At 42.8% G+C, this 24691-nt stretch overlaps 1 protein-coding gene and 1 long non-coding RNA gene across 2 annotated transcripts in view; one reads left to right on the top strand and one right to left on the bottom strand.

Moving 5' to 3' along the window:
- Positions 1-24691, top strand: part of KIF5C (kinesin family member 5C) — a 164532-nt gene that overhangs the window by 71803 nt on the left and 68038 nt on the right. The window contains exons 7-11 of the mRNA XM_047872713.1: positions 587-674; positions 5910-6034; positions 8650-8754; positions 9125-9273; positions 20441-20589. Coding sequence (XP_047728669.1) covers positions 587-674; positions 5910-6034; positions 8650-8754; positions 9125-9273; positions 20441-20589 — 616 coding nt within the window. The remainder of the gene's footprint in view (positions 1-586; positions 675-5909; positions 6035-8649; positions 8755-9124; positions 9274-20440; positions 20590-24691) is intronic.
- LOC125173499 (uncharacterized) lies at positions 53-6744 on the bottom strand. Its single transcript, XR_007155055.1, has 3 exons — positions 6538-6744; positions 1241-1374; positions 53-496 (listed from the first exon to the last, which is right to left on the bottom strand). It is a non-coding gene; the product is annotated as an uncharacterized LOC125173499 (long non-coding RNA).

Below are 24691 nucleotides of genomic sequence, written 5' to 3'. Positions count from 1 at the left end.
TACATTTAATATTCATCTGGTAAAAAAAAAAAATAGACATTTAATTTCTCCAGTTGTATCTCTGTAAACATACCACAGATGTCTAATCACATAAGGTAAGAATTGGAGAAGTGAACAAATATTTATTATTCACATGTGAAGAGGCTTTTATATGGAGGATAATTGCTTATACTTTGTAGTTAGGGGAAGCCCAGCAGAGCATTATGTCTAGAATGTGTCTAATTAAAGTTGGGGACTAGAATGGAAGGCGAAGCAAAATTTCATCCATTTCTTTTTCTGTCACTGGTTTTCTTTATTCTGTTTCTCAGAAACAGAAACTCATGCTGTTGAGTAAGAACAGGTATTTAAAAATCTAGGAAAATCTGGCATTTCTTTTATGGTTTACTTCTGGGTTTCCCAAGGTTTGCTCAGACTTCTTTTTCATGTAGAATTCAAGCCAGAAGCAGGAGAAAAAGTGGTGGGATCAACACTGGAGCCTTTCTCTTAATCTGCACCTCTAGGAGAAAAATGGGAAAATGTTTAGCTGTCTTAAAATACCGGTGTTTTCTGGTCCTTTAACGGTGAACCTGAACCGACTCTTTTGCAGGGGTGCACCGAGCGCTTTGTGTCAAGCCCCGAGGAAGTCATGGATGTGATAGATGAAGGCAAAGCAAACCGACATGTGGCTGTAACAAGTAAGCTTGGTGTCCTGTTCCCTCCCCTGTGAGTCAGGGTACAAGTATCTGCCCACCCGCCAGGATAGCTGGGTTATGAGGTCCAAAGGAAATAATTCAGAGGAAGGCAGTTGTAAAGCAGTGGCTTGGATGCAGACACACAGGTGTGTGCAGTCTGAGTGCATCTAGGCACATCGTGGGAAGCAGTGCCTTCTGCTGTGCAGGGAACTCTGGGAAATAGCGGGTGAAGTTCTCTGGGCCCTGGCAGCACCCTTTGTCTGGACCCTGGGGAAAACAAGCAACCCACCGAGACAAGGGGATTAAAAGTCAGCTTCTAAATGTATTTCAACCATGTTGTTGTTCAGGTTAAAAAAAATTACAAATGAACAAATTTTATATGGCCAGTCATATGTGTGGAAAGAAACCACACTAGATTTCTGCCCTGTGTAAAAAGGGAAAAGGAAAGCCAGGGGGAGCTCAGAAAGAGCTGGGAGCATTATTGAAAACTTTTCTAGGCTGTGTTAATCACAGGCGTGTTCAGGTCAGCTTGTTTTTCTTGCATTGCCTTCCTCGGTGTTTGCACGCACCTTGGGGAAGTGGTCATAAGTTGTTAGAGCAGCAGAGTCTCCATGAAAAGATGGTGGCTGTCTGTCTTATTCGGAGGGATGTGGACAAACCAGAGTGAGTTCAGATGAAGAGGAGCTGAGAGAACTAGGGATTCCTAGCTTGGAAGAAAGAAAAAAGTCTGAGGAGGACATACGGACGATGTAATATTTCTCAACATGTTCAAGTTGCTGTCATTAAGAAACTCAGTGTGCTTTGTATGATCCAAATGGTGGACCACCCAGGGTTGTGGAAGCTACAGGGGGGCAGGTTTTGACCAACCACAAGAACTCTCTGATCCTGATAGCTGCCCCAAGTTAAGCCTGCTGCCTAGAGGGGCAAGGAGTTCACTGTGACGTATACAAGAGATTAAGGCATTGGTTGGTTGGCTGGTCAAGCCTCTTTAAGTCTCTTCCATCTAAGGCTCTATGATTCTGTCAACCCAGAACTGTAATTCTCAACCTGTTCTTTACCCGACCTACTATCAGACGATAATTACATATGTGGCAGATTTCATAGGTGAGCCTAGACATGTATACAGTGTAGGTTAAATTCTACTTATTTCTCTTCTGCTTACACATATACTTGAAAGAATGTAAGCCTGATATTCTTATCATAATAGTATCTCTCATTTATAGATAAATTATTTACTTGATTTCTTCAGCTGTTGTTAGTCATGAGTTATTCAGGACATACTTGACAATCCATCTTGGCCCCTTGGTTCAGAACTGTTGGTCTAGAACATTACTAGTTTTCTTATCATTCTGGTAGGCTGGTTTTTAAATGATTTTGGTAAGATACGCATAACATTAAACTTACCATTTTAACCGTTTTTATGGGTACAATTCAGTAGCCTTACGTCCATTCACAATGTTGTACAACTATCACCACTATCCATTTCCAGAATTTAATCATCCCAAAGTTAAACCCCATGCCCATCGAACAATAACTCCCTACACTTCCTCTTCCCAACTCCTGGTAACCACTACACTACTTTGTGTCTCAATGGATTCGACCGCTGTAGCTGCCTCACATAAGTGAAGTAACATAGGCCCTCCTGTGACTTGTTTCACGTAGCATAACGTCTGCAAGGTCCATCCAATATGTAGCGTATGTCAGAATTTCCTTTCTTTTTGAAATGCTAATATTCTGTTGTACATGTATACTGCATTTTGTTTATTCATTCATCCGTAGTTAGACGTGTAGACCCTGTGTTGCTTCCACCTTCTGGCTGTTGTGAATAATACTGCTATGAACATGGCTGTATAAGTATCTGTTCAAGTGTCTGCTTTCAGTTCTTCTGGGCATATACCCAGAACTGGAATTGCTGGATCATATGTTAATTGTACTTTGAAGTGTGTAAGGAACTGCCATGCTATTTTCCATGCAGCTGCACCATTTTACATTCCTACCAACAAGAGCGCGCAAGTTTTAATTTCTCCACATCCTTGCCATTACTTCTTACTTGCTATTTTTGTTTCTTTTAAAGGTTATTGATGTATTTATGTTTGTATGTATGTATTTATTTTAGAGTGAGATGGGGAGAGGGGCAGAGGGAGGGAGGGAGGGAGGGAGGGAGAGAGAGAGAGAGAGAGAGAGAGAGAGAATCTTAAGCAGTCTCCACCATCAGCATGGAGCCCAATGCGGGGCTGGATTCCACAACTCTAGGATCATGACCTGAACTGAGATCAAGAGTTGGACACTTAACCAACTGAGTCATCCAGGCGCTGCTATTTTTGTTTTCAGTAACCATGCTAATAGGTGTGATGTGTGAGGTCACTGTGGTTTGATTTGCATTTCACTAATGTTTAGTGATGGTTGGCATTTTTTCATGTGTTTATTGGCCATTTGTACATTGTCTTTGAGGAAATGTCTGTTTAGGTCCTCTGTTCATTTTATAATTAGGTTGTTTTATTCTTGTTGTTGATTTATAGGAGCTCTTATCTTATTCTTGATCTAAATTCCTTATCAGATATGCGATTTGCAAATCTTGTCTCTCATTCTGTGGGTTGCCTTTTCATTCTGTTGATACTTCCTTTCATGAATAAAAGTTTAATTTTGATAAAGTGCAATTTATCTATTTTTCTTGTTGTTGCTTAAGGTTTTGGTGTTATTGCCAAGAAATCATTGGTAAACTCAGTGTTATGAAACATTTCCCTTATGTTTTCTTCTAAGGGTTTATAATTTTAGCTTTTACATGTAGGTTTTTGATCCTTTTTGTGTTAATATATGGACTAGGTAAGAGTCCAACTTCATTTTTTTGCATGTGATCTCGACACTCTTGTTGTAAATTCTTCTGACCATTTTATGTGAGGGTTTATTTCTGGGCTGTCTTTCATCTGTCTATAGGTTTGCCTTTGTACCAGTACCACACTGTTTGATTACTGTAGCTTTGTAGTAAGTTTGAAATCAGTAAGTGTGAGAACTCCAGTTTTGTTCTTTTTCAAGATTGTTTTGGCTATTTGGGGTTCCTTGAAATTCCATATGAATTTTAGGATGGACTTTTCTATTTCTGTAAAAAACACAACGAGGATCTTGATACAGATTATATTAAATCTTTAGACTGGTTTTGGTAGTATTGACATCTTCACTATGTGAAGTCTTCCGACCCATTTATTTGTGTCTTCTTACATTTTGTAGTTTTGTTTTTAATTTTTAAAAAAGGTTTTATTTTTTTAAGTACTGTCTACACCCAACCGGGCTCAAACTTATAACCCCATGACTAAGAGTTGCATATTCTACCGACTGAGCCATGCAGCTGCCCCTCATTGTGTAGTGTTTAGTATACAGTCTTTTACTTCCTTGGTTAAGTTTACTCCTAAGTACCTTACTCTTTTTGTTGATACTTTAAATAGAATGATTTTCTTTTCAGATTGTTTATTGTTAATATATAGAAATGTGACTGATTTTTACATATTATTTTTGTATCTTGCAACTTTGCCAAATTCATTTATCAGTTTTGACTTATTTTTTTGTGGAATCTTTAGTTTTTTCCTGTATATTCTAGAAAGTTTTGTTTTGTTTTGTTGCTGCCAGAGGAAGCAACTTTTATTCATGCATTATCTCCAGAAACCAAAAGGACTATCAGCACCTCCTATTCTTCCTGGAGAAGGGAAGAGAGAGATATTACCTTTTGGTTTCCCCAAGCCGTGGTCTTTCCCCTCTTTGGGTAGCCTTAGAAATTCAGTAGCAATACTGTTGCTTATTTTTTTCAACATTGCCTGATGCAGCTACTTAGTAACAATTATTGGTGAAGGAGGATGAGGGGAAGCAGTTGGATGAGTAAGAGTAATGCACAAAAAACAGGAACACAGCCTATTAAAGGTCTCTCTGTCCTGCCTCAGTGGCTTGATCCTTTATTGGTTGCATTTTTCTTTATGCTGAATCACACTTTTCTGAATCAGATTGGGGATTTCCACCATCAGCCATGGAGCCAGCCCCAGAGCTCTGAGATGAGCTAGTCTAAACTTGAGCACATTCCTGGTCCACAAAGGCTTAAAGTGATCGATCAGGCATATTTTGCCACCCCTGTACATCTCTGCTGTTTTTCCATCAAATTCAAGGACTATAATTTCTGGAGTGGCAGTGGCATATGTGATAGGAATGTCAGACTGGATGTCAGACTCATGGAGGTCATGGGTGTACCAGCATTTTCCAAAACACCGAGTCCCTTCCTTGTTGGACTCTAGTTGGAACCAATCATTGTCCACATTCTTGTTGTTCTTTACATATTGGATAGGAGACTCCTCCTATCCAGGGTCCAAAAATGTTTCTATTTCTAGTGTTTGGCACTAATGAAACATATTTAATCTGATACTTTAAATAGAATTGTTTTCTTTTCAGATTGTTTATTGTTAGTATATAGAAATGCTATGCACCGAGCATGGGTTATAGAACTGTACTAAAAAAATAACTCTTAAACCTTAAGATCATAATCCCTCCTTAAGAAAGCTTGTGATAGTACTGATAAGCAAGGCTTACACACATGACAAAGATAGAATACTTCCAACACTAACCACAATGATAAAGGGTGAGGGACTTAAGGTGAGGGGAGAGGGAGGTGTGAGCTCTTTGCTGCCAAGGCTCAGGCTGGAGCAAGATGTTGGAACATGGGAGGGGGTGCTTCAGACAAAGCTAGAGAATCTGTTATCTTGGATCACTGACTAGGATTCTTAATTTCTTAGCTGTGTGAAGTTATTTTAAATCTTTCATTTCTAGAACAAGCATTGTTTGTTTTTGTTGTTGTTGTTGTTGTTGTTGTTGTTGTTTTGTTTGTTTTTAAAGAAACTGGTTTTAGATATGTTTAAAAATTGACTGTACTGGGGCACCTGGGTGGCTCAGTCAGTTAAGCATCTGACTCTTGATTTTGGCTCAGGTCATGATCTCATGATTTGTGAGTTCAAGCCCTATTCGGGCTCTGTGCAGACAGCGCAGAGCCTGCTTGGGATTCTCTCTCTCTCTCATTGCCCCTCCCTGCCTCCTTCTCTCTCTCTCAAAATAAATAACTAAACTTAAATTTTTTTTTTAGAGAATTGGCTGGACTTACTTTAAAAAATGGAGCTATTAAGCATGATTTGTTGTGCTTTTTAGATGAGCAACTTGCTACCTAAACTTCTTGTTCTTTGCAGAGCAGTAAACTATTTTCCTTTTCAGATATGAATGAACACAGCTCGAGAAGTCACAGTATCTTCCTGATCAATATTAAACAAGAGAATGTAGAGACTGAAAAAAAGCTCAGTGGGAAGCTGTATCTAGTTGATTTGGCCGGGAGCGAAAAGGTAATTGGTTCCTTATTTGTATTATCTATAATTTTCCCTGTTATCTGCTTCAGTGTGCAGTGGTATACTTCTTACATCTTTTCTGTCACCGGGTTTCAAAGAGCTTTTAAAGTTTCTGTTGTGCCAAGATGGTATGAAGTCTAACCTTCATTTTCCTGCCTGCTCATTTCTGGTCCTGAAGTCCCCCGTTCACGTCACAGGAAGTGCTGTGAGTGCCAGTTCGGGTGTGTGCTGAATAGGCCCCAGTGAGGACGGTAGGCAAGCGTCAGTGTGCACTTAGCCTGGCAAAGGCAGCCTTGCAAATGAGGAAGGGACATGACCTTCTGAGGAAAGGGAAGATCCCCATGTTGTGCCAGACTCAAATAGGCCGGAAACTGGTTTGCCGTTGGACTGTGGCAGTCCTGCCTTTGTAGGTTTGTTTGCTGATAGAAGATCTGGAACCCGGGGCTCTTCCTGCATTCCCTGCTTCTTTCTGCAATAGGTGTGGTCTGATGGGGCCTTACCTGGGCAGCCTCACTTCCTTCAGGCTCCAGTCACTTCCTGGAGCCAGGGTTTTGGCCCAAAGCCCTGCACCTCTGGTTTTATCAAGGCTTTCTTTTGGCCTCTGTCCCATGCTCTCCGAGGCACTGGCTGAGGCCATGCTCTAGACCAGATAGGCTCCATAGAGCCTCCTACCTGCCCCTGCCCGGCCTCCTGCCTGCCTCACCCAGCCTCACTTCCATAGCATTACCAGAGGCTCCTGCTGCCACACCCTGGCTGGGGCACTGCTCCCCTTGGGTGACATCACAGAGCCAGTCCCTGTGCACAATACCATGTGCACTCCATCACTGATGATCTCATGCTGACTGTCCCCATCAGGGCCAGCCCTAAAGCTTGGTCCATCTCCTGAACTGCCTAGTTGATTCCCAATTGCTGCACCCCACCAGTGAGCTGCTATCTGCCAAGCTATGGCCACTAATGTCCATGTAAGTAATGGCTACATGAAATGTTCTCCTGTGTGCATGTGTAAAGCTGTGAGTGGAATGTCATCTGGATGTTCCTGGAAAACTTTCTGGTTGGGAACCCAAAATTTTACTGGTATGGGCTTGTAACTTTAATTAAACAGACACGCACCAGAATGGGAATACAGAGCAGCATCGCTCAGTTCTAGACTAACCGTTAGCAACCAGACCACGCTTTGCTGGTCTGGAGAGAGAGCCCATTGGCCCCTTTGCTCTTCCCTCTTTCCCTTCAGAGCACAGAGGTGAGTGTCCGGGGCCTAACTGCAGCTGGAAAAGCCTAATGGCAGTTCAGTGTGGAGGCCTGTTCCCTGCAGTGTCGGATACTGGTGGGACATTTTAAAGTCATGGTCCTGCACATTGTTCCTTTTGCTCACATCGGTTTTCCTTTGCCCTAGAAGTGTCCACATGAATGTGTCAGTGTGATCTACTAGAATGAACTCTGGGCTGTAAGCCCCAACTCCCCTAAGTGCGTTCTTCCCTTGGGCTGGCAATTTGACATCTCTGGAGTGCAAATCTTTCTTGTCTGTAACAGGAAGGCAATTGCACCTGCCTTGCGCATTTCATGGAGTGAAGGTGCTCACATATGAAAGCATCTTAAACAACACGGTGTGAATGGGCTGTTATTACTTGTGACCCATCAGCTGCATTATTTCTGTGTCAGCAGTGGTATCTACACACACAGTTCTCAGAGATGAATGTCTGTTGTATTTGAAAACACCTCCCCCTAGATGTGCACTCATTCCTATCATTAGGAGTTTCTCCTTTATTCGTAATTGAAATCAGTCTTTGCGCCGTGTAAAATCGTTTCCCTGCTTTCCTTTCTTCAGAGAGCAGCTGCCCATCCCACATCGTTTGTCCAGTCAGCAGAGCCACGGATCACGTTGTGTTCCCTGTTTCCCTAGCATCTGTACACTGCTCTCTACCTAGAGCAGATGCTGTCAGGATGAGATTGTCAGTAATAACACAGCAGAGGAGGAGCTGCGAGTGGTCCCTCTGGCTGCAGAGGGGAAAAGACAATTCCACAACATAATAGACATTTTCTTGACTTTGATGCCCCCAGGTAGCTTTCCTTTTGGATGATTGTTCCCTTTTTCCTTGCTATGGGAGTAAGCAAGGGAGGGAACAGAGTCTGGACAACTCTTGCCACCTCTTATCCCTTGCCTGAAGTTGGAGCTCATAATTTACACTTCCCCAATATGTCCATTCCTCATGGCCAGGGTGTTTTCACTTCAGGAGTTGCCCTGGGCTCCCTCTGGCGTGGAGGCTGTGGCTCAGGCTTGCAGGGCCTTGGCCCTGTGACAGCACAGGGAGCCTGGTTCCCCTGGATGGATGTCCCCCTGGGATGCATCCAGCTCCACCCCTTGAGGTGCGTCAGCCATTCTCCTAAAACCTAATTGAGAGGAAAATGATGAGAGAGAACAAATCCCTAGCCTCAGGCACAAGGGAAGGTTTGATCAACGTGATTCTTACTCACTTTTATTTTTTCTTGCATTCCAGGAGGATTCACATCCACCTCCCTCAACCCCCAGCCCTGTGCCCTCCTGCGAATTGGAATTTTCTACTCTGTGCTTTTGCTGTCCTGTGCAGCTCATTGCTTTCTCTTCTCTCTGGTAGGTCAGCAAGACTGGTGCCGAGGGAGCTGTTCTCGACGAAGCTAAAAATATCAATAAATCTTTGTCTGCTCTTGGAAACGTGATCTCTGCCTTGGCAGAAGGGACAGTAAGTGATCCTGTCCCCATCTATGAAATGAAATTATGAGAAGCCGCTTTTTGGGTCTGTGTATTCTCTTTGCCACATACCCCAGAGATTAGTTTATTTTTCTTTGGAAAAAGACAGAGGGAATCCTGGCTGTACACACCCTGCCAGCTGGGAGATCTAGTCCATTAAAATGTATGAATGGTGCTGCTAATTTCCTATTACCAGGTCTCAGAATGGGCACTCTAAACTTTGGCCGAATCCAAAGAACGGGCAACAAATTCTTATTTCACACATCTTCCTAAGCCCGGTGTCTCCAACACCAGCTTGCTTATGTTTTTTCTCTGAATGGACAATGGCTATGATAGCCAATACTTTTTCTTTTCCTAAATAGAAAACACACGTACCATATCGGGACAGCAAGATGACTCGAATTCTTCAGGACTCTCTGGGTGGGAACTGTAGAACCACCATCGTTATTTGCTGCTCTCCTTCTGTCTTCAATGAGGCTGAGACCAAGTCAACACTGATGTTTGGGCAAAGGTGGGTGTGGTCTCTCGTTTCCAGGCTCTGAGCTGGGTCTTGGGTGTAGGGAATGAGTGGTGAGGGCTAGTGTCAGCGAGGAAGTAGTGTGAGGGGGCGAGCAGCCTATTACTAGATGGCATCTAGCAGGTAAAGCCTGTAAACTTGAGGCGTCATTCATTGAGGCCAAAGAATAACTATGTGTTAAAATACTGGGCAGAAATATAGCCAGTCAGGGCTATGATACTTAAGAAAATGCTCAGACTTATTATAGATGTGATTGCTCATAATTCAATGGGGTGCTGCTTTTGTTCTGTATGGAACTAAGTCTCACAGGTTCACAGGATTTTAAGTGTGTACAGCTCAAGACTGATAACTACCTTTAACTCCAGTGTTTGGGATCCACCGTGGAGTTAATAGAACCAGAAACTTGGATGACTGTAGAGTAGTTGCATCAATATAAAAGGGGGCTAAGGAAATCCTCATACTAGCCCTGGGAGTAGGAAGGTGGCTGCTATCTTCCCGCCTTCAAAAATGTCCAAATAGAATCCCTGGATCTCTGAGAACTAACAGTTGGGCAGCAGGGCAGCATGCTAATCCCGAGACAACCTTCCCGTGTGTGTTAGGGCGTGCCCTCCTGCCCTTCCTGCCCAGCCCTCCCCACAGCCCAGGGCCCACCTCCTTCAGCCATGGTCCCTCAGCATCAGTTCAGCATGTGGTTTCTTGTGCCCTTGTGCCCTTCCATCCTGAACAGCTGTGCGATCTTCAGACAAGTCACTAGTTTTCTTTGAGCTTTAGCTGCCTTATTTGTAAATGGATGCACAGAGCTCTCCCCCTAGCTTCCTCCCGGGAGTGTGATGTATGGTTATGCCTGAGACATAGATTAAGATGCCTGGAGAAAGGACAGATGGGGGTGGGCATTCTGCACAAAATTGTTACAACTTGTTTAAACTGCATTAAACCCCAGTCATTTCCTGATCCCACAACAGAACATAGAATTACGCAGTCATGGCACCTGTGGGATATCTAAATAAATAATAATTACATCAAAGTGTTGTAGAACTAATCTGTCTTTTATACTGGATTTGGGTCCTTTACTTCTCATATTACTCCCTTGATTATTCAAATGCTTAGGTCAGTGGATTGCAGTAGGATAGCGCCTACTTTTCTCAAGGGTCACGGGATACTTATAAACCAGTATGAGTGTGTGGGAAACAGACTACCATGGTGATCATCCTGCCTGTCCTGTCTCTCCTGGTCTCTTCATCTTAAGCTTTAACATTTTTGTCTGAAGACGTGCTTGAGCAAACCAGCACCAAATGCTTTTATGGAGGAAATATCTCTTCAATAAAAGTTTCTCACTTGCAAAGCAAAAAATAATCTGAATCATTGCGAGCCAACATTGTCCTAGGGCACAGGTATCTGTCTCAGGGTTGCTGTTGTGAGTGGGCATTTGCAGCTGTCTATAGGAAGAGTCTTGGTATAAGTCCAAACGATTATCCTTTCTTCTGATTTTCATGAGGCAATTGTCAGCATCGTCATTATTGCTGGCAGTTTTTTTAGGGCTTGGCATGTGCCAGGAGTGTCAAATCTGTGTGGCAGATCTATCAGGTGGGCCTGACCTCACCTGTGTACAAAGGATGACTTTGAGGCTTAGACTCAAAGCTGTTAGGTGCTGTGCCTGACATAGCCACTAAATGACTGGATGACATAGGATGGGGACTGTAGTGTTTGACCCACAGCCTCTTTTTAAAATTTTTTTTAATGTTTATTTATTTTTGAGAGAGACAGAGACAGAACACAAGTGGGGAAGGGCTAGAGGGAGAGGGAGACGCAGAATCTGAGCATGCTCCAGGCTCTGAGCTATCAGCTGATAGCTGGGGCTTGAACTCATAAACCACAAGATCATGACCTGAGCCAAAGCTGGACGTTAACTGACTGAGCCACCCAAACTCCCCTTGACCCACGGCCTCTTTTATGTAGGCTGCTTGATCAGGAACCTCAATGAGCACAGGCTTCTGGGTCAGTAACTCCATTTTGAAGCCAAGTTCTGCTGCTGATACATTCCTCTCTCTTGTTTACTTCTCTCTGAGACTCTGTCTTCGTCTGTAGGGAGAAATGTTATAACGCCTTCCTCTGAGAATTGTTGGGAGGATTAATGAGTTGCTTCAGTTTTTACCTAGCACAAGGGCGGCTGGCATGTAATAGGTGTTCAGTGATTGTAGGTTTTTGTTTTCCTCCAACTTCAAAGGTGTTCAGTCTGGGAAAGTCAAAAAAATGGATGGGGCTGCCCTGAATGAAATGGAATATATGGGACAGCTGGGGATAGAAGAGGCTAGACTGAGTGAGGTAGAGTTAGAATTAAGTTTCTGGAATGAAAGACTAAAGAAATACTGATGCTAATTTGGGACTCCAGGAAATAAAAATAAATTGTCAGTTATCTTTTCAACTGGAATAGGTTGATCTGCCATCTTTTATGAGAGTCATATGGACACTGGGCTCCATGAGGGCAGGGACTGGGTTTATCATCAGCGTCAGTTGTCCCAACAAGCAGCCAGCACAACTAGTACACAATAGAGTGTCATTAAGTAAATGCTTATTGAATGAATGAACGGATGAATCAAATGCTTATTGTGTAGGATTCCTTAGAACATTAGGACAGGTGCTGAACTATGACACCGTTATGTCCTGAAGTTTGGTTAGATTTACATCTGGTTTGTTTCCCAGCCTATAATTAGAAAGGTGTGAGCTTTTGTTCCTCTCCCTCGATCCCTGAGTTAATGGATTCTTCAAGGACATCTAAGTTCTCTATGGGGCCAATACCTGCTTTATTGTTAAATATACGCATTGAACCCAATTACACAGCAGACACGAGTCTGAACATCGGATTAGACATGGTATCTGATAGCTAATGAGATTAAGCACTTTGAACTCAGAAAAGACTGCTGGGCACATCTCAAATTCAGTGTAACGAGCGTTCATTATACTCCTGTTGCAGGGGTGGTCAAACCTTGGGGCTGTACAAGATTCCTTCATTATTCCTATGTGGTTCTTTCAAGGACATGAAGAAACTCCATATTTGTTGCCAGGCGATTTTATCGTATTGATGCCCTGAATAAAACAATAGTATGTCCTTTGAAGCAGTAGAAACATGATAGAGTCTACAGATGCCTGAGGGTAGCCTACCAAGTCAGCGCTCTTTAGGATTCTCGATTGGGTACTGGAATTAAAAGGGAAAAAATGCACATTTTCTGTTTCTTGGTTTTGGTGGTGAATGCTGCCTCTTCTATTTGGTCATTCCTGTGCCCGTTAGTCTCTGAGTGTCCAGCATTGTGCTAGAAAAAGAAGCAGAAGCCATTTTCTGTGTTCTCAGAGAGGTTTTAATCTATTTGAGAGGGAACACTTGAATTTCCAGGCAGCCCAGAGTCAAAAAGCTGGACTGTGGGAAAGCAGAACACTTCCGGCTTTTAAGGGAGAAAAGATACTCAAATTAGAGCACTTTCATTGATTTTTTTTCTTTTAGCTTCCAGCATTTTATTTTTTAGCCTTTAATTACTCTTCCAAAGAACTTTCATTGCACCATTCGAAAAGGATTGTTGTCAGTTTTAGAAGTATGAACTTGAATCACCCAATTATCTCGGAAGCCTATTTAACGTACCTTGATTTGGGGTAGTAAAGCCTCCAAGGGGCAGGCCAATCAGTTTGGAGAAAGCCTGAATCAGCACATCTTTGGCACTAGATTGATGTAGCATGAATAATTCAAAGGCTTTATTCGTATGTTGAATGTGGAAGGAGAGTTGATAATTTAGGGAAAGTAATTTCTTCTTTTTATACTGTGTACTTTTTTTTTTTTTTTCAAATTGTGCCACCTCTTGCCCAGTTTCGTGACAGCTGCATTGGTCCTGAGTGCTGTACATGCTAAACTCATGTCACTAGAGCATGATAACAAATTATCTGCAAGGGTAAGAGTGGACACTTTGGTGAAGGGAGACCCTTGGCTATGCTGTTAACATAAAATGGAAAAAGACTCAGATCACTCCCAGTTGGCATGTCTGTTGCTAGAACAGCAATAAGGCTGATTTTTGGAGGGAGGTATACTCTGGGTGACAGAAGTTTAACCAGATGCCAAATCCTTATCCAAATCACTAATTCCTCAGTGTTTCTCGGGAGACTGGAGCTTTTCAAAAGACACAAAATTTGGAGCTTTTTTCCTTCCCTATACCCCCCACTCAGGAGCAAGGTAATGGCCTCACCAGGAAATGGCAAGGTGCTTTGCATCTGTCATGTTTTCAGAAGAAGGTTAGGTGTTTCATGAGGGAACTAGGACTCTGAGCACAATAGAAGGTGTGATGATTTTATGTGTCAGCATGGCTAGGCTGTAGTCCTCAATTATTTAACCAAACACTAATCTAGGTGTTGCTATGAAGGTATTTTGTAGATGTGGTTAACATCTACCATCAGTTGACTTGAAGTAAAGCACATTACTATCCATAATATGGGTGGGCCTCATCAGTTGGAGGCCTTAAGAGCAAAAACTGAGGTTTCTCAAAGAAGAAATTCTGCCTCAAGACTGCACCATCAATCCTTCTCTGAGTTTCAACCCTGCCAGCCTGTCCAGGACTTTCCAGTCTCTGCAATCATGTAATAAATACATAAATCTAAGGTATATCTTATACATATATACTATATATGTATACTATATCCATATGGAGATATATATATATATATGGATATATGTATGTATGGATATATATATATGGATGATATATATATATATATATATATATATATATATATGAATGGATATAGAGACGGATATATGTATGTGTATATATATGGATGGATATATATATATGGATATATGGATATATATGTGTGTGTGTGTATATATATATATGGGTGGGTATATATATATGTGTGTGTGTGTGTGTGTGTGTGTGTGTGTGTGTATATATATATATATATATATATATGGATGGATATATATATGGATGGATAGCTATTCATCATTTATGTACCTATATCTGTGCCATTGGTTCTGTCTCTCTGGAGAACCCTTACTGATAGGGAAGGATGCTGGGCTACCTCCTTCCACCCCACACATTACAGAGATAATCTGTGCATTGAAGGTGTGTGGTTGTATGGAGCTCCTTTTTCAAATGTCAGTACGATCCTAAACACCTGGAGAGGGAAGGAAAATGCTGAAACCAAGAGGTAGGAAGATGCCAAGAACAAACATCTTTCTGGCTCTTCCAGAGGGGCCAAAGTAATGAGAAGAAATTCCAGTGATATGTAGCGTGTATATCATTCAGAACTGACTATGGCCAGAAAGTACAAGTATAGGCAGTTATTGAGGAATTGGGTAGGGATGGGATTTATCAGACAGAGTGATGCGAACCAAGTAGCTCTATGACTCTCCTCTTCAACAAGGGCTTGATTCAGGGCCAAATTGTGAGAATGCCTAGAGAGTTTTTTCACCCATGGGGTTAACCGAGAGGGTAGAGATGGACATGGTTGACAGTCCTAGATGCCTGGATGTGTGCTTCTGAACATGTAAGCTGAAAATTCAGTGACAGAGGGACCTGGAGGTGCTGGGCAGGAAATAGAATGCTCAAGGACACGGGGGCAGGGTCTTCCTTCCGCTCCTCAGGGGAGTATGTCTAAAAGAATCCTTTTCGGACTGTCTCCCTTTGGGCATCTAGGTGGAAGACGTGCTGTGGCCTCTGCCCTTTGCTGTGCTTGGTCTGCTTTCTTCAAAGGTGGCTAACATTCATTAGCATTAAGATCTTTTAAAAACTGGATCCTGTTCCCTTCCTGTGGGGAAAGGAAGTATTATATCTGGGGCAAGTCTGGATTATATATTATTTAAGTAGTGCTTGACTCTCCAAAGCAAACAAAAACAAAGAAAGACTGCTAAACAGATACCCTGATAACTGCACCCTCAAGATTTGGCTCATTTGTGCTGAATGGGTTTTGCTTTTGGGATATATATCAGAGGTTAATTAAGGTGTCCCCCTAGGTAGCCTTTGGTTAGGATTTTGCTCAGTGTCTGCTATGGATATAACTTGTGGAATAGGCTTTCATTTCTGTATACAGTGGAAAGACCTTGAAAGTCTTTGGAAATGAAGAGTCAAGATACTTCTCTGCTCCTTTGTGAGTGATCAGATCACATCGGGATTCACCAAATGTTGTTACTGTGAGATTGACCTATAAGGATGATAAACAAGCAGTATATTCATCGCTAGAGTAAGTCTCCTGCAGATTACTGGCTTGTTTTCCTATATCACGGAGATAAACTCCCAGAACTGTGGGGCTGGGTGGTACCACTATTGCTATGTAGCTTTAGCTAGGCAAAATCATAAAACCTGCCTTAAGAGCGTTTCTCACTGTCCGCTGTCCTGTTGATTTTATGTTTCCTTGTAAGTTATTTGAAATTCTTTCAGAAACCAGGTTGAAGAGTAAATGCACATGTGTATGTACTCACAAGTCCCTGACTTGTGTCTATAACACAGTCCTTGAGTGCTCAGGATCCATGATGATTCACTATATTTGAACAGAGTCCAGATATAATGTTGTTTAGTGTGATTATAGCTCGCAAGTATATGGAAAACCAAAATAAAAGAGCAAAGAATGTGAAAGTTGGAAGACACTTGCATGTGCTCTAAAGTGGACAAGGCAAAAACCAGTAGATCACTATCCAACCCACCCTGCTGGCAATGAGCTAAACATCCACACAGGGGAAAGGGAATTGTGAACCGCCAAATTAGATAGGACCTAATGATTAGGCTCCTCTATTCTGTAAATTTTCCTGAAGTTCGTGGTAAAAAGTAAAAGTGTTCCTTGTCTTTTTACTGTGGTTCTCTCATGGGACTGAGAGACTGAGACACTCTTTATTCCATTTTGTGAGGTTGGTTTCAACATCTTAGAATGTTTGTTCTGTTTGAAAGAAATAATTCCAGGCACAGAGATTCAGGTATCCCTCTTAGCGACTCTAGTTTATTCCATGATCTAGAAATAATTATATCTGACTTGATTTCTTTCTATGTCACTTTATTTTTAACTTTTTTTTTTGTTGACTGTAACATACATACAATAGAATGCATAAATTCAAGTATGCAACTCAATAAAGTTTTACAAATATATGTACACATAGAACCATCACCCAGTATCCTAGAAGCCTTTCTCTTATACCCTTCTGGTTAATACCCAGCTGTCAAGGGTGTCATCCTGACTTCTGTCAACATCAATTACTAGTGCCTGTCTTTGAACTTTGTATGAATAATGACATACACTACTGTTTTGTGTCTGGCTTCTTTTATATAACATTATAGCTTTGAAATTCACTACATTGTTAAGTATAGTAGTAGTTTCATTTTTCCTAGTTGTATTTCATTGCATGAATATAGCATATATTATATCCATTCTACTGTTGATGGCTATTTAGACTGTTTTCATTTATATTGTAAGTGAAGTTACTATGACATTGTTTGTCATGTCATTAGGTAAATATTTGTCCTCATTTCTGTTGGTTATGTATCTAGGAGTAGAATTGCTCACTCATAGATATGAGATATTCAGCATTAGCAGATAGTACAAAGACTTTTCCAAGATGCCTGGAATAATTTATACTCCCTCTAGTAGCACCTGAGTGTTATAGTCTCTGTACATTCTCACCAACACTTGGTATTATCAGTTAAAAATTTCTAGCCATTCTGTTGGGCGTGAGAAGTTATCTTATTATTTTATTTTATATTTCCCTGATGGCTAACCATGTTAGGTGTCCTTTTTGAGAATATTTATTGACACTTCTTTTGTGAAGTGCCGTTTCAAATCTTTGCCCAGTTTTTACACTAGTTGTCTGCTTTTTTATTATTGATTTATAGGGGTTATTTTGGGTTAAGTCTTTTATCAGATATATGTATTGCATATATCATCTCCCACTTTGTAGCTTATGTTTTAAGTCTTCGGATGGTGACTTTTAATGAAGGGGAGTTTTTAAATTTTAATTAAGTCAAATTACTTTTATGTCCTATTGAGAAATCTTTACCTACCACAGGTCTTAAAGATATTCTCCTGTTTTCTTCTAGAGGCTTTGTTATTTTACCTTTCACATTTATGTGTATGATTTATCTGGAATAGACTTTTTATATGGTATTGGGGGAGTGGATAAAGGTCACACACACCCCCTTCCTCCTGTAGTGAAAGGACCATCCTTTCCCTTTGTGCTGGATGGGCACCTTGTTGTAAATCAGATGACCTTGTAGGCTAGTATCTGTTTCTGGATGATCCATTCTGTTTCTTTTCTAAAGTTTCTGGACTATTCAGTCTCTGTTAATTACTGTGGCTGTATAATAAGTGCTGATATTCTACTCTTTAACTTCATTTTTCAAAATTGTCTTTGCTATTCTTAGCTTTTTTGCATTTCTTTGTAAATCTTAGAATCAGGTTGTTGATTTCTAAACACATATGCAAGCCTCCTGGGATTTTATTTGAGATTATTTAAAAGCTATAGAACAATTCTGGGAAGAATTGGCATCTTATCCAGTCAATGTTGGCTGATTTCTTCAAATTCTAGCTTTAGTAGATGGAAAGGCATTTGGGATGCCACTGTTCCATTTGGAATGAAATGAAGTCTAGGGCAGTCACATGAGACAGGGTTTCCCACCATTGTTAAGAGTTCCAAATGAGAGCTGGGATTTATATCTTCCCAATGCTCCTGTGGGTCATTTCTGTACCATTTGTACCCTGCTCTGGGCCCTGGGACAGCAACCTGTTTGGACAACTGCAATGGGCTGTCTTTGCCTCTGGCTTCACATTGGGTTCTGCCAATGGGAAGAAACATGGGCAGGTTATCAGAAGAGAAGAAAGTGAGGTCAGGGTATTGGTTTTTTGGCTCTTCCCCTGCAGGGTCACTTTGGGTCGGCTGTGTCCTCAGATTAAAGGCTGTTACAGATGCCAGTGGCCAACCACCTTCTTAGAGTTCCCTGCCTCGGTGGTGATGGTTCCCCACCACTGGTTTGGGGCACACATTGTTCATTGTTACTTCCCAACACCCTTCTCATACCTTTGGCAAATTCCGAAATTATGCAATAGAACGGGCCATCTGTTTCCTGCCAGTACCTTGATTAGTATGAAAGTGGAAGAAGAAGAATTTTCTGGACAGCTTAAAGGAATTTTGAGAATGAGGATTAGTTACACCAGTGATAACCTTGCTGGGTCTGCTCACAACAGTGTACTTCCGGCTAAACTTGCCTGAGTATAGCAGGAAGGCTCTCTCCTTCTCTTTCTGGTATCACTGCAAATCATCAAGAGACTCTTTATGATTTAAAAAGTGAGACCAGTAGCCTCAAAGTGTACCCTTAAATGCCCACAAGCATTTTAGCCATAGGTCATTTTTCACTTTTTGACTTACTGAGTTGATAATGCACACTGCAGTGTCCGTGTTTGCACAGAGAAGCATCCACACTGCCGCCTGAGGATGTTAGAAGGTGAGGTGAGAGTGTCAAGCTGGCATAGACTGACACTAGTAATAAAATTGCCGCTATGTGAAAAATTAGAGTTGAAGCACTTCTGGGGACAGCAACCTCAAGCTGCAATGAACGAGGGAGAACTTTACTAATTCTTAAGCAGAGTCTTACGCTGAAATCATTTAAGTCCTCTTTTGACAGTTGGGTTATTTAGTTGTCTGCTTTAGGAATTAATTTTTGGAGTGACATCTGTAGCCCTGGTGCGGGCTGGTGAATTTCTTTCACTGAATTAGAAATCATGTCCAAAATGGCATTTCATGACAACAGTAATTAACCTGAATCACACATCAGATAATGCTGGCAAGTATGACAGTACAAGAACTTGTGGGAGTTTAAACTGGAAAAGTGAATAGCAAATAAAACAATATCACATTTAAAAAAAATTTTTTTTTCAACGTTTATTTATTTTTGGGACAGAGAGAGACAGAGCATGAACGGGGGAGGGGCAGAGAGAGAGGGAGACACAGAATCGGAAGCAGGCTCCAGGCTCTGAGCCATCAGCCCAGAGCCCAACGCGGGGCTCGAACTCACGGACCGCGAGATCGTGACCTGGCTGAAGTCGGACGCTTAACCGACTGCGCCACCCAGGCGCCCCAGAATATCACATTTTTAAATGAAGTTTTTGCCTTCTTAAGAAGTAAAGAGTAAGCGGGATCCTGCTGTGGTCAATTTACATTTCAGCCGGACACATCTGCTTGTGTGTTCATTTCTGTACAAAGCTGGGTGAATCGTGTCGTTTTTAGTATCAGCCAGAGCTGTCCTGACTTTGCTCTCATCAAGTTTCCCTTGAGTAACTGTCCAGACATCCAGTGTGGGGTCACATTCCCCAGTCATATGCCCTAGAAATTCACTGCATGTCTCATATTAGAAATGAACAGATGGTTACCCTTAGACATATTTATTTGCCTCACACATTATTTTTCAAAATTGTCTTAAACTAGGAGATACAAATAAAATTCTCAACTTCTGACTTTCCCTGAACAATGGGATGGACTGAGAACAGGGGCCCTCCACTCTTACATGGTGACAATCGCCTGTGACAGGGGCCTGTGCTCAGCGGGGAGCCTTGGTTTTACCTCGCTGGCCAAAAGTGGCTAAGTGACCCACCTGTCCCGGGAAACACATGTTGGCATGTGCTCAACACAGCGAGGTTGATTGTAGGTACCAAATGTAAGAGAAACATCTGATTGCACTATTTCAGTCTGTGTATCGTTGACGTGAGAAACTGTATGCCCTACGAGGCCACAGACTTTGTCTCCATTGTCCTGACAAACCCCAGTGTTTCATAAATGTTAGTAAATGTTAGGATAGAAAGGAAACTCTTACATAAGAAGACGGACCTGGCAGAGGAGACTGCTGAATGCTTGAGAAAGACTATCACCATAAGTCAGGGCTGAGAACATATAACAGAGAGTGATGGCCCTGGGAGACAATTCAAATGAAAGTTCATGGGATTTAGGCTGGCAGGAGGTAAAGGAGAAAAGGAAATGGTGAGTTTGGAACCTTCGGGGCAGTTAGGAGGGTGATAGGTCCCAGGACCCCTTCTGCTACCCCAGTCACAGGCTTCTAATATGAAAGCATTTGAGGCTTAATTGTATTCATGATTTAGGTAATGATAATAGCTACCCTCAGAATTTTTTCCCTTATGCTTTTGACCTCAGGGCTAAGACCATCAAGAATACAGTCTCCGTGAACCTGGAACTGACAGCGGAAGAATGGAAGAAGAAATATGAAAAAGAGAAAGAAAAAAACAAGACTCTCAAGAATGTTATCCAGCATCTGGAGATGGAGCTAAACAGATGGAGAAACGGTAAGGAAGAACGGAGAGGAAGAAAGAGGCACGGATGTGTGTTTTCCTTTTCCTAGGACAGCTGGCCTCCTGGGACACTTGGGAAGGATGGGATGAGGGTGGAACTTGGTCCTGCCTTGCAACAACCTGTGGAATGAGTGACGTTTTCTCATTGCCTGGAGTAGCTCCCCACCCAACCCCGTCACTCAGCTCACATGCATGCTTACTGTGGGCAAGTGACTATTTGCAAAGTTGCCTTAATCTATTTTCAATGAGATGCTCCCCTATCTGATTGTTGTGCTTCCCTCCTGTAGCCATGTTTGAGGTTTAGAGGGCAGTGCCCAAGACGTTGTGGCTCAGATTGCTTTTGATTAAATGAAAAATGTCCTTCTCTCCTATGTGAGTTTTATAATTGATTTGGGGTTAAAAGTCCCCTCTGGCAAATATTTGCATTTTTTTTTTCTGGGCCCAACTGATCATGCTCTGCTTCTTCAGAGACAGAAATAGAGGGCTCTTGAAGAAGCTCTGTGCTAAAATGGAGTCTTACAGGCTTGTTTCGTGACTAGCTTTTTTTCTTTTTCCCCAAAAAACATTCTCTTTGGTTTGTTCTACTCGAAGAAAATATCTCAGAGAGCTGACATGCACTGGGTGGGTGGGTTGTGGGTGAGGCGTTGAAAAGGGGTTTCCAGATCCAAGTGCGGGCAGATTATTTCAGAAATTTTAGCATGGTGATGAAGTTAGAAGGTAGAAGTCTTTCTATTTTTTAATTTATTTTTATTTTTAACTGAAATAGGCAGGTTGGTGTGTGTGTGTGTGTGTGTGTGTGTGTGTGTGTGTGTGTCAGGGCACAGTGGATAGCTGGAGATTCAGATTCTTTGCTGCTGTGTCCACTACGTATTTGAGGTGCTGCAGCCAACTTCAGTCTCTTGGGTGAGCGTAGGAGCCGCTATGCAGGATCGGGATGGGACCCGCCAGTTTGTGACTGTAACTACACAGTTAGTGGCAGACCGTCTTGTGAGTCCATGTTTGCCACTGTGTTTTGCTAGGAAGGTGGGGTGTCAATGACCTACTATTTGATTGAAAAACAATTGTGAGGCAAACCAGGATCCAAGAGAGGTTCAAGAAGTGACCTAGTAGCCTAAATAACACGATGCTTTTTGGGAGATTTTCTAGCTGCACACGTGTTTTGAAAGCTGCTAGAATAATTGAATAATTCAGCACCTGGGGCCGGTGCATGCTTCCTTGCAGTTTGGCAGGAGTAGGAGAGTGAGGAGGGATGGTTGGCAAGGCAGGGAGCGGCTGTATGAGGTTTTGTTCTATTTCTGGGATCCTCTCGGGTCAGTTCTCTGCTGGGCAACTGGAACATTCAGTAAAGCCTTTTGGTAAAGAGAGGGAGACTGGCCTTGGAACACTGTGGAGTGGACAGCTAGCCTTGTTTTTTTTCTGCCCCCTCTTGGCACCTGCCAGGCTCTCACCCTGCAGTTCTCGACCCCTCAACCAGCTCTGTCCTCTGGGGGCGGTCTCCCACCCAGTTTGCCTAACTCCCCTTGTTGCCTGGGCACTCTCACCTTGCTTTTGGACTTTTCACTTGGCGTCATTTTAATTGTTGCCCTGCTCCACCCACCTTGCAGATCTACCTAGAAATACACTGTTTTCCGTGGCCTGCAGGGTGAGATCCTATATAAGTCCTTAAGTACATAATTGGGGAAAACTCACGTATGGTTTCTGGCACATGATAGACTTCCATAAACGTATCACATAAACGTGTTTAATCCAGCGCTGGAGTGGAAAGGGTGAGCCCTCAGTCATGGTCTGCTCCCTTACAGTGCTTAGAGTCTGATGGGGAAGGCAGACTTCAGCCACAATCAATAAACATGTCTATGCTGCATACCTAAAAGAAAGCATAAGGTACTAAAAGGTATTGTAACAGGGGCCCAGATCTTGACTTGGGAGTCAGTGCAGGTTTCCCTTGGTAAGCGACCTAGGGAATAAGATCTGAGAGAAACAGAGCAGTTAGGAGCGCCAAGGCAGAAGTGGGGGTCAGGGTGGAGGGAGCCGCATTTACAACATCCCTGAGGGGCTCCCTGAAGTGGGGAGGCAGCAGGAAGGCCAGTGTGGTGAGCCGGGGTGAGGCACTACTGGCCCGAGCTGGACCGGACGGGTAGGCAGGCCTGTCTTCTGCAGGGCTGAATAGTCTTTGCTCAGGATTTTGGTCATTATGTGGGAAGCAGTGAGAAGCCCTTCGAGGATATTAAACTGAAGATCATATGATAAGATCTGCATTTTCAAAGCTCCATTGGTTGTGCTGGAGAATTAAGTAGAGAGGGTGGGAGGAGGGCCAGGAACAAGGATGGTCTTCCAAGGATGAGGCTGCGTAGTTGAACTGAGAGATGTGGAGATGGAAAGGGAGAGGCATGGCTGGATGAGAGAGGTATTTAGGAGGTGAAATTAGCAGATCTTGGGGAGGAGCTGGCCATGGGAAGGCAGAGTGCCAAGTTTTCTGGCTTGCCGAGTTAGATGGAGGGTGGAACCATTCATCTAAACAAGAAACACCAGAGAAGAACCAGACTGGAGACCAGGGAGATGAGGAAGGGAGTTTGAGGTACCTGTGGTATAATCCAAGTGAAAATGTCAAATAAGTTAAGTCCAGAGGTCAAGAGCTCAGAGGCTCTGGCTGAGCTAAGGAAAGAAATGTGAAAGTTGAGCTTTAGGAAGTGCCTGAAGGCATAGGTAGGGGTGAGGTCCCCTATAGAGAGAGGGCAGGGAAGAGGAGAGGGAGAAAGTCTTGAGAGGGACCCCCCTCCACCACTGCCATGTAATCACTGAATGAATGTGATGGAGAAGCGGGATCTGCAGAGCTCTCCTGTTCTCGCAAGCTAACCTCTGCACATCTGCATTTTAAAGGTAATTTTTCTGAAAGCAGAAGTTTTCAAGTGTAGAGATCCACCTTCAGTGATACAGATTTCAGGCAGGACGGAGGCAGATAGAGGCATCATGGAGCTGTCCTTTGACCAGCTGTGAGTTGAAGGATTATCTCAAGGATTAACTCCATGTCACATATACGACAAAAAGGCCCTGGCTTTTTGTGATGTTCCTAGGCTGGCCGTGTAATCCGCAGGCAGCCCTTGAGGTTTTGACAGGCTAGAAGATGTGCCCAAGGTGACTCAGTCACTTACAGAGCAGGGATCTGAATGTAGGGCAGTTGAGTGCTGAGTTCATTGTCTCTCTGTTGTCTATGGAGCCTGCACATAGCCCTAGTGATTTGTGTTTGGGCCAGAGGAGTGTGACAAATGTCACCCCAGGATAGAAGGGACTGGAAGCTTCTCAGCAGTGTCCCGTGCACCAGACCTAATTCCTCCTAGTCCTGAGAGCATGGCTGGTTTGTGCCAACTGGAGAGCTGGGATTTTGAGAGGTGAAGAAGGAGAGCAGAGGTGACGCCCCCCCCACTAAAATCCAAGTGGCAGGATATTTCCAACTTTCTTTTGAAATTTGACACACACATTGGCTCTAAACTCTAGGAGTCAGCCACTTGTGGGCTGAATGCATTAAAGCAGCATTGTCCATTGTATGCATTCTCCACTGGGAAAGAGCTTTCCATCCTTGCATGGTGTGTTTATAATTTGAAAAGTTTGGCTGCTCTACTCCAGCTGTGGGAGAGCAGGAGAGAGGGAATATAGCAGAGAAAAATTGTGCGTGTGTACCCACGCCTCCGCTTTTCCTTTTTTGCTGTTCTACAGAATGAGGGAGGACTACAAAGGAGTAGGAAAGGTAAAATAACACGATGTCTCGATGGCAAACCATGTAGAGTGAAGAAGTCGCTACAGTTGGCTGGAATGGGACCGTACCACAGGAGAGAGCATTCCCCGCTGAAGTCCTTCGAAGTTGTGAAATACGATCCTGTTACTTGCCTATAGGCAAGTTCTCCCCCAGACCCTCGCCAGTACAAGTTTTCAGTTTTCAGCTCCTTGTAGCTTAATGGGCTACTTTAGAATGAGAGCCTAGCAGTTTCCTCCTCTGGACAGAGTAGAACGTTGATTCTCAGAAGATGGCCTGGGATTCCTAATGTGTGTAACTACACCCAGGCCTTAATTAATTTCTGCCATTGGCATTAAGGCCAGGTGG

The sequence above is a fragment of the Prionailurus viverrinus genome, chromosome C1 (genome assembly GCF_022837055.1).
Source record: "Prionailurus viverrinus isolate Anna chromosome C1, UM_Priviv_1.0, whole genome shotgun sequence".
Lineage (NCBI taxonomy): Eukaryota > Metazoa > Chordata > Mammalia > Carnivora > Felidae > Prionailurus > Prionailurus viverrinus.
The sequence above is the reverse complement of the archived record's forward strand: the minus strand, read 5'-3'. Positions and strand labels throughout refer to the sequence as shown.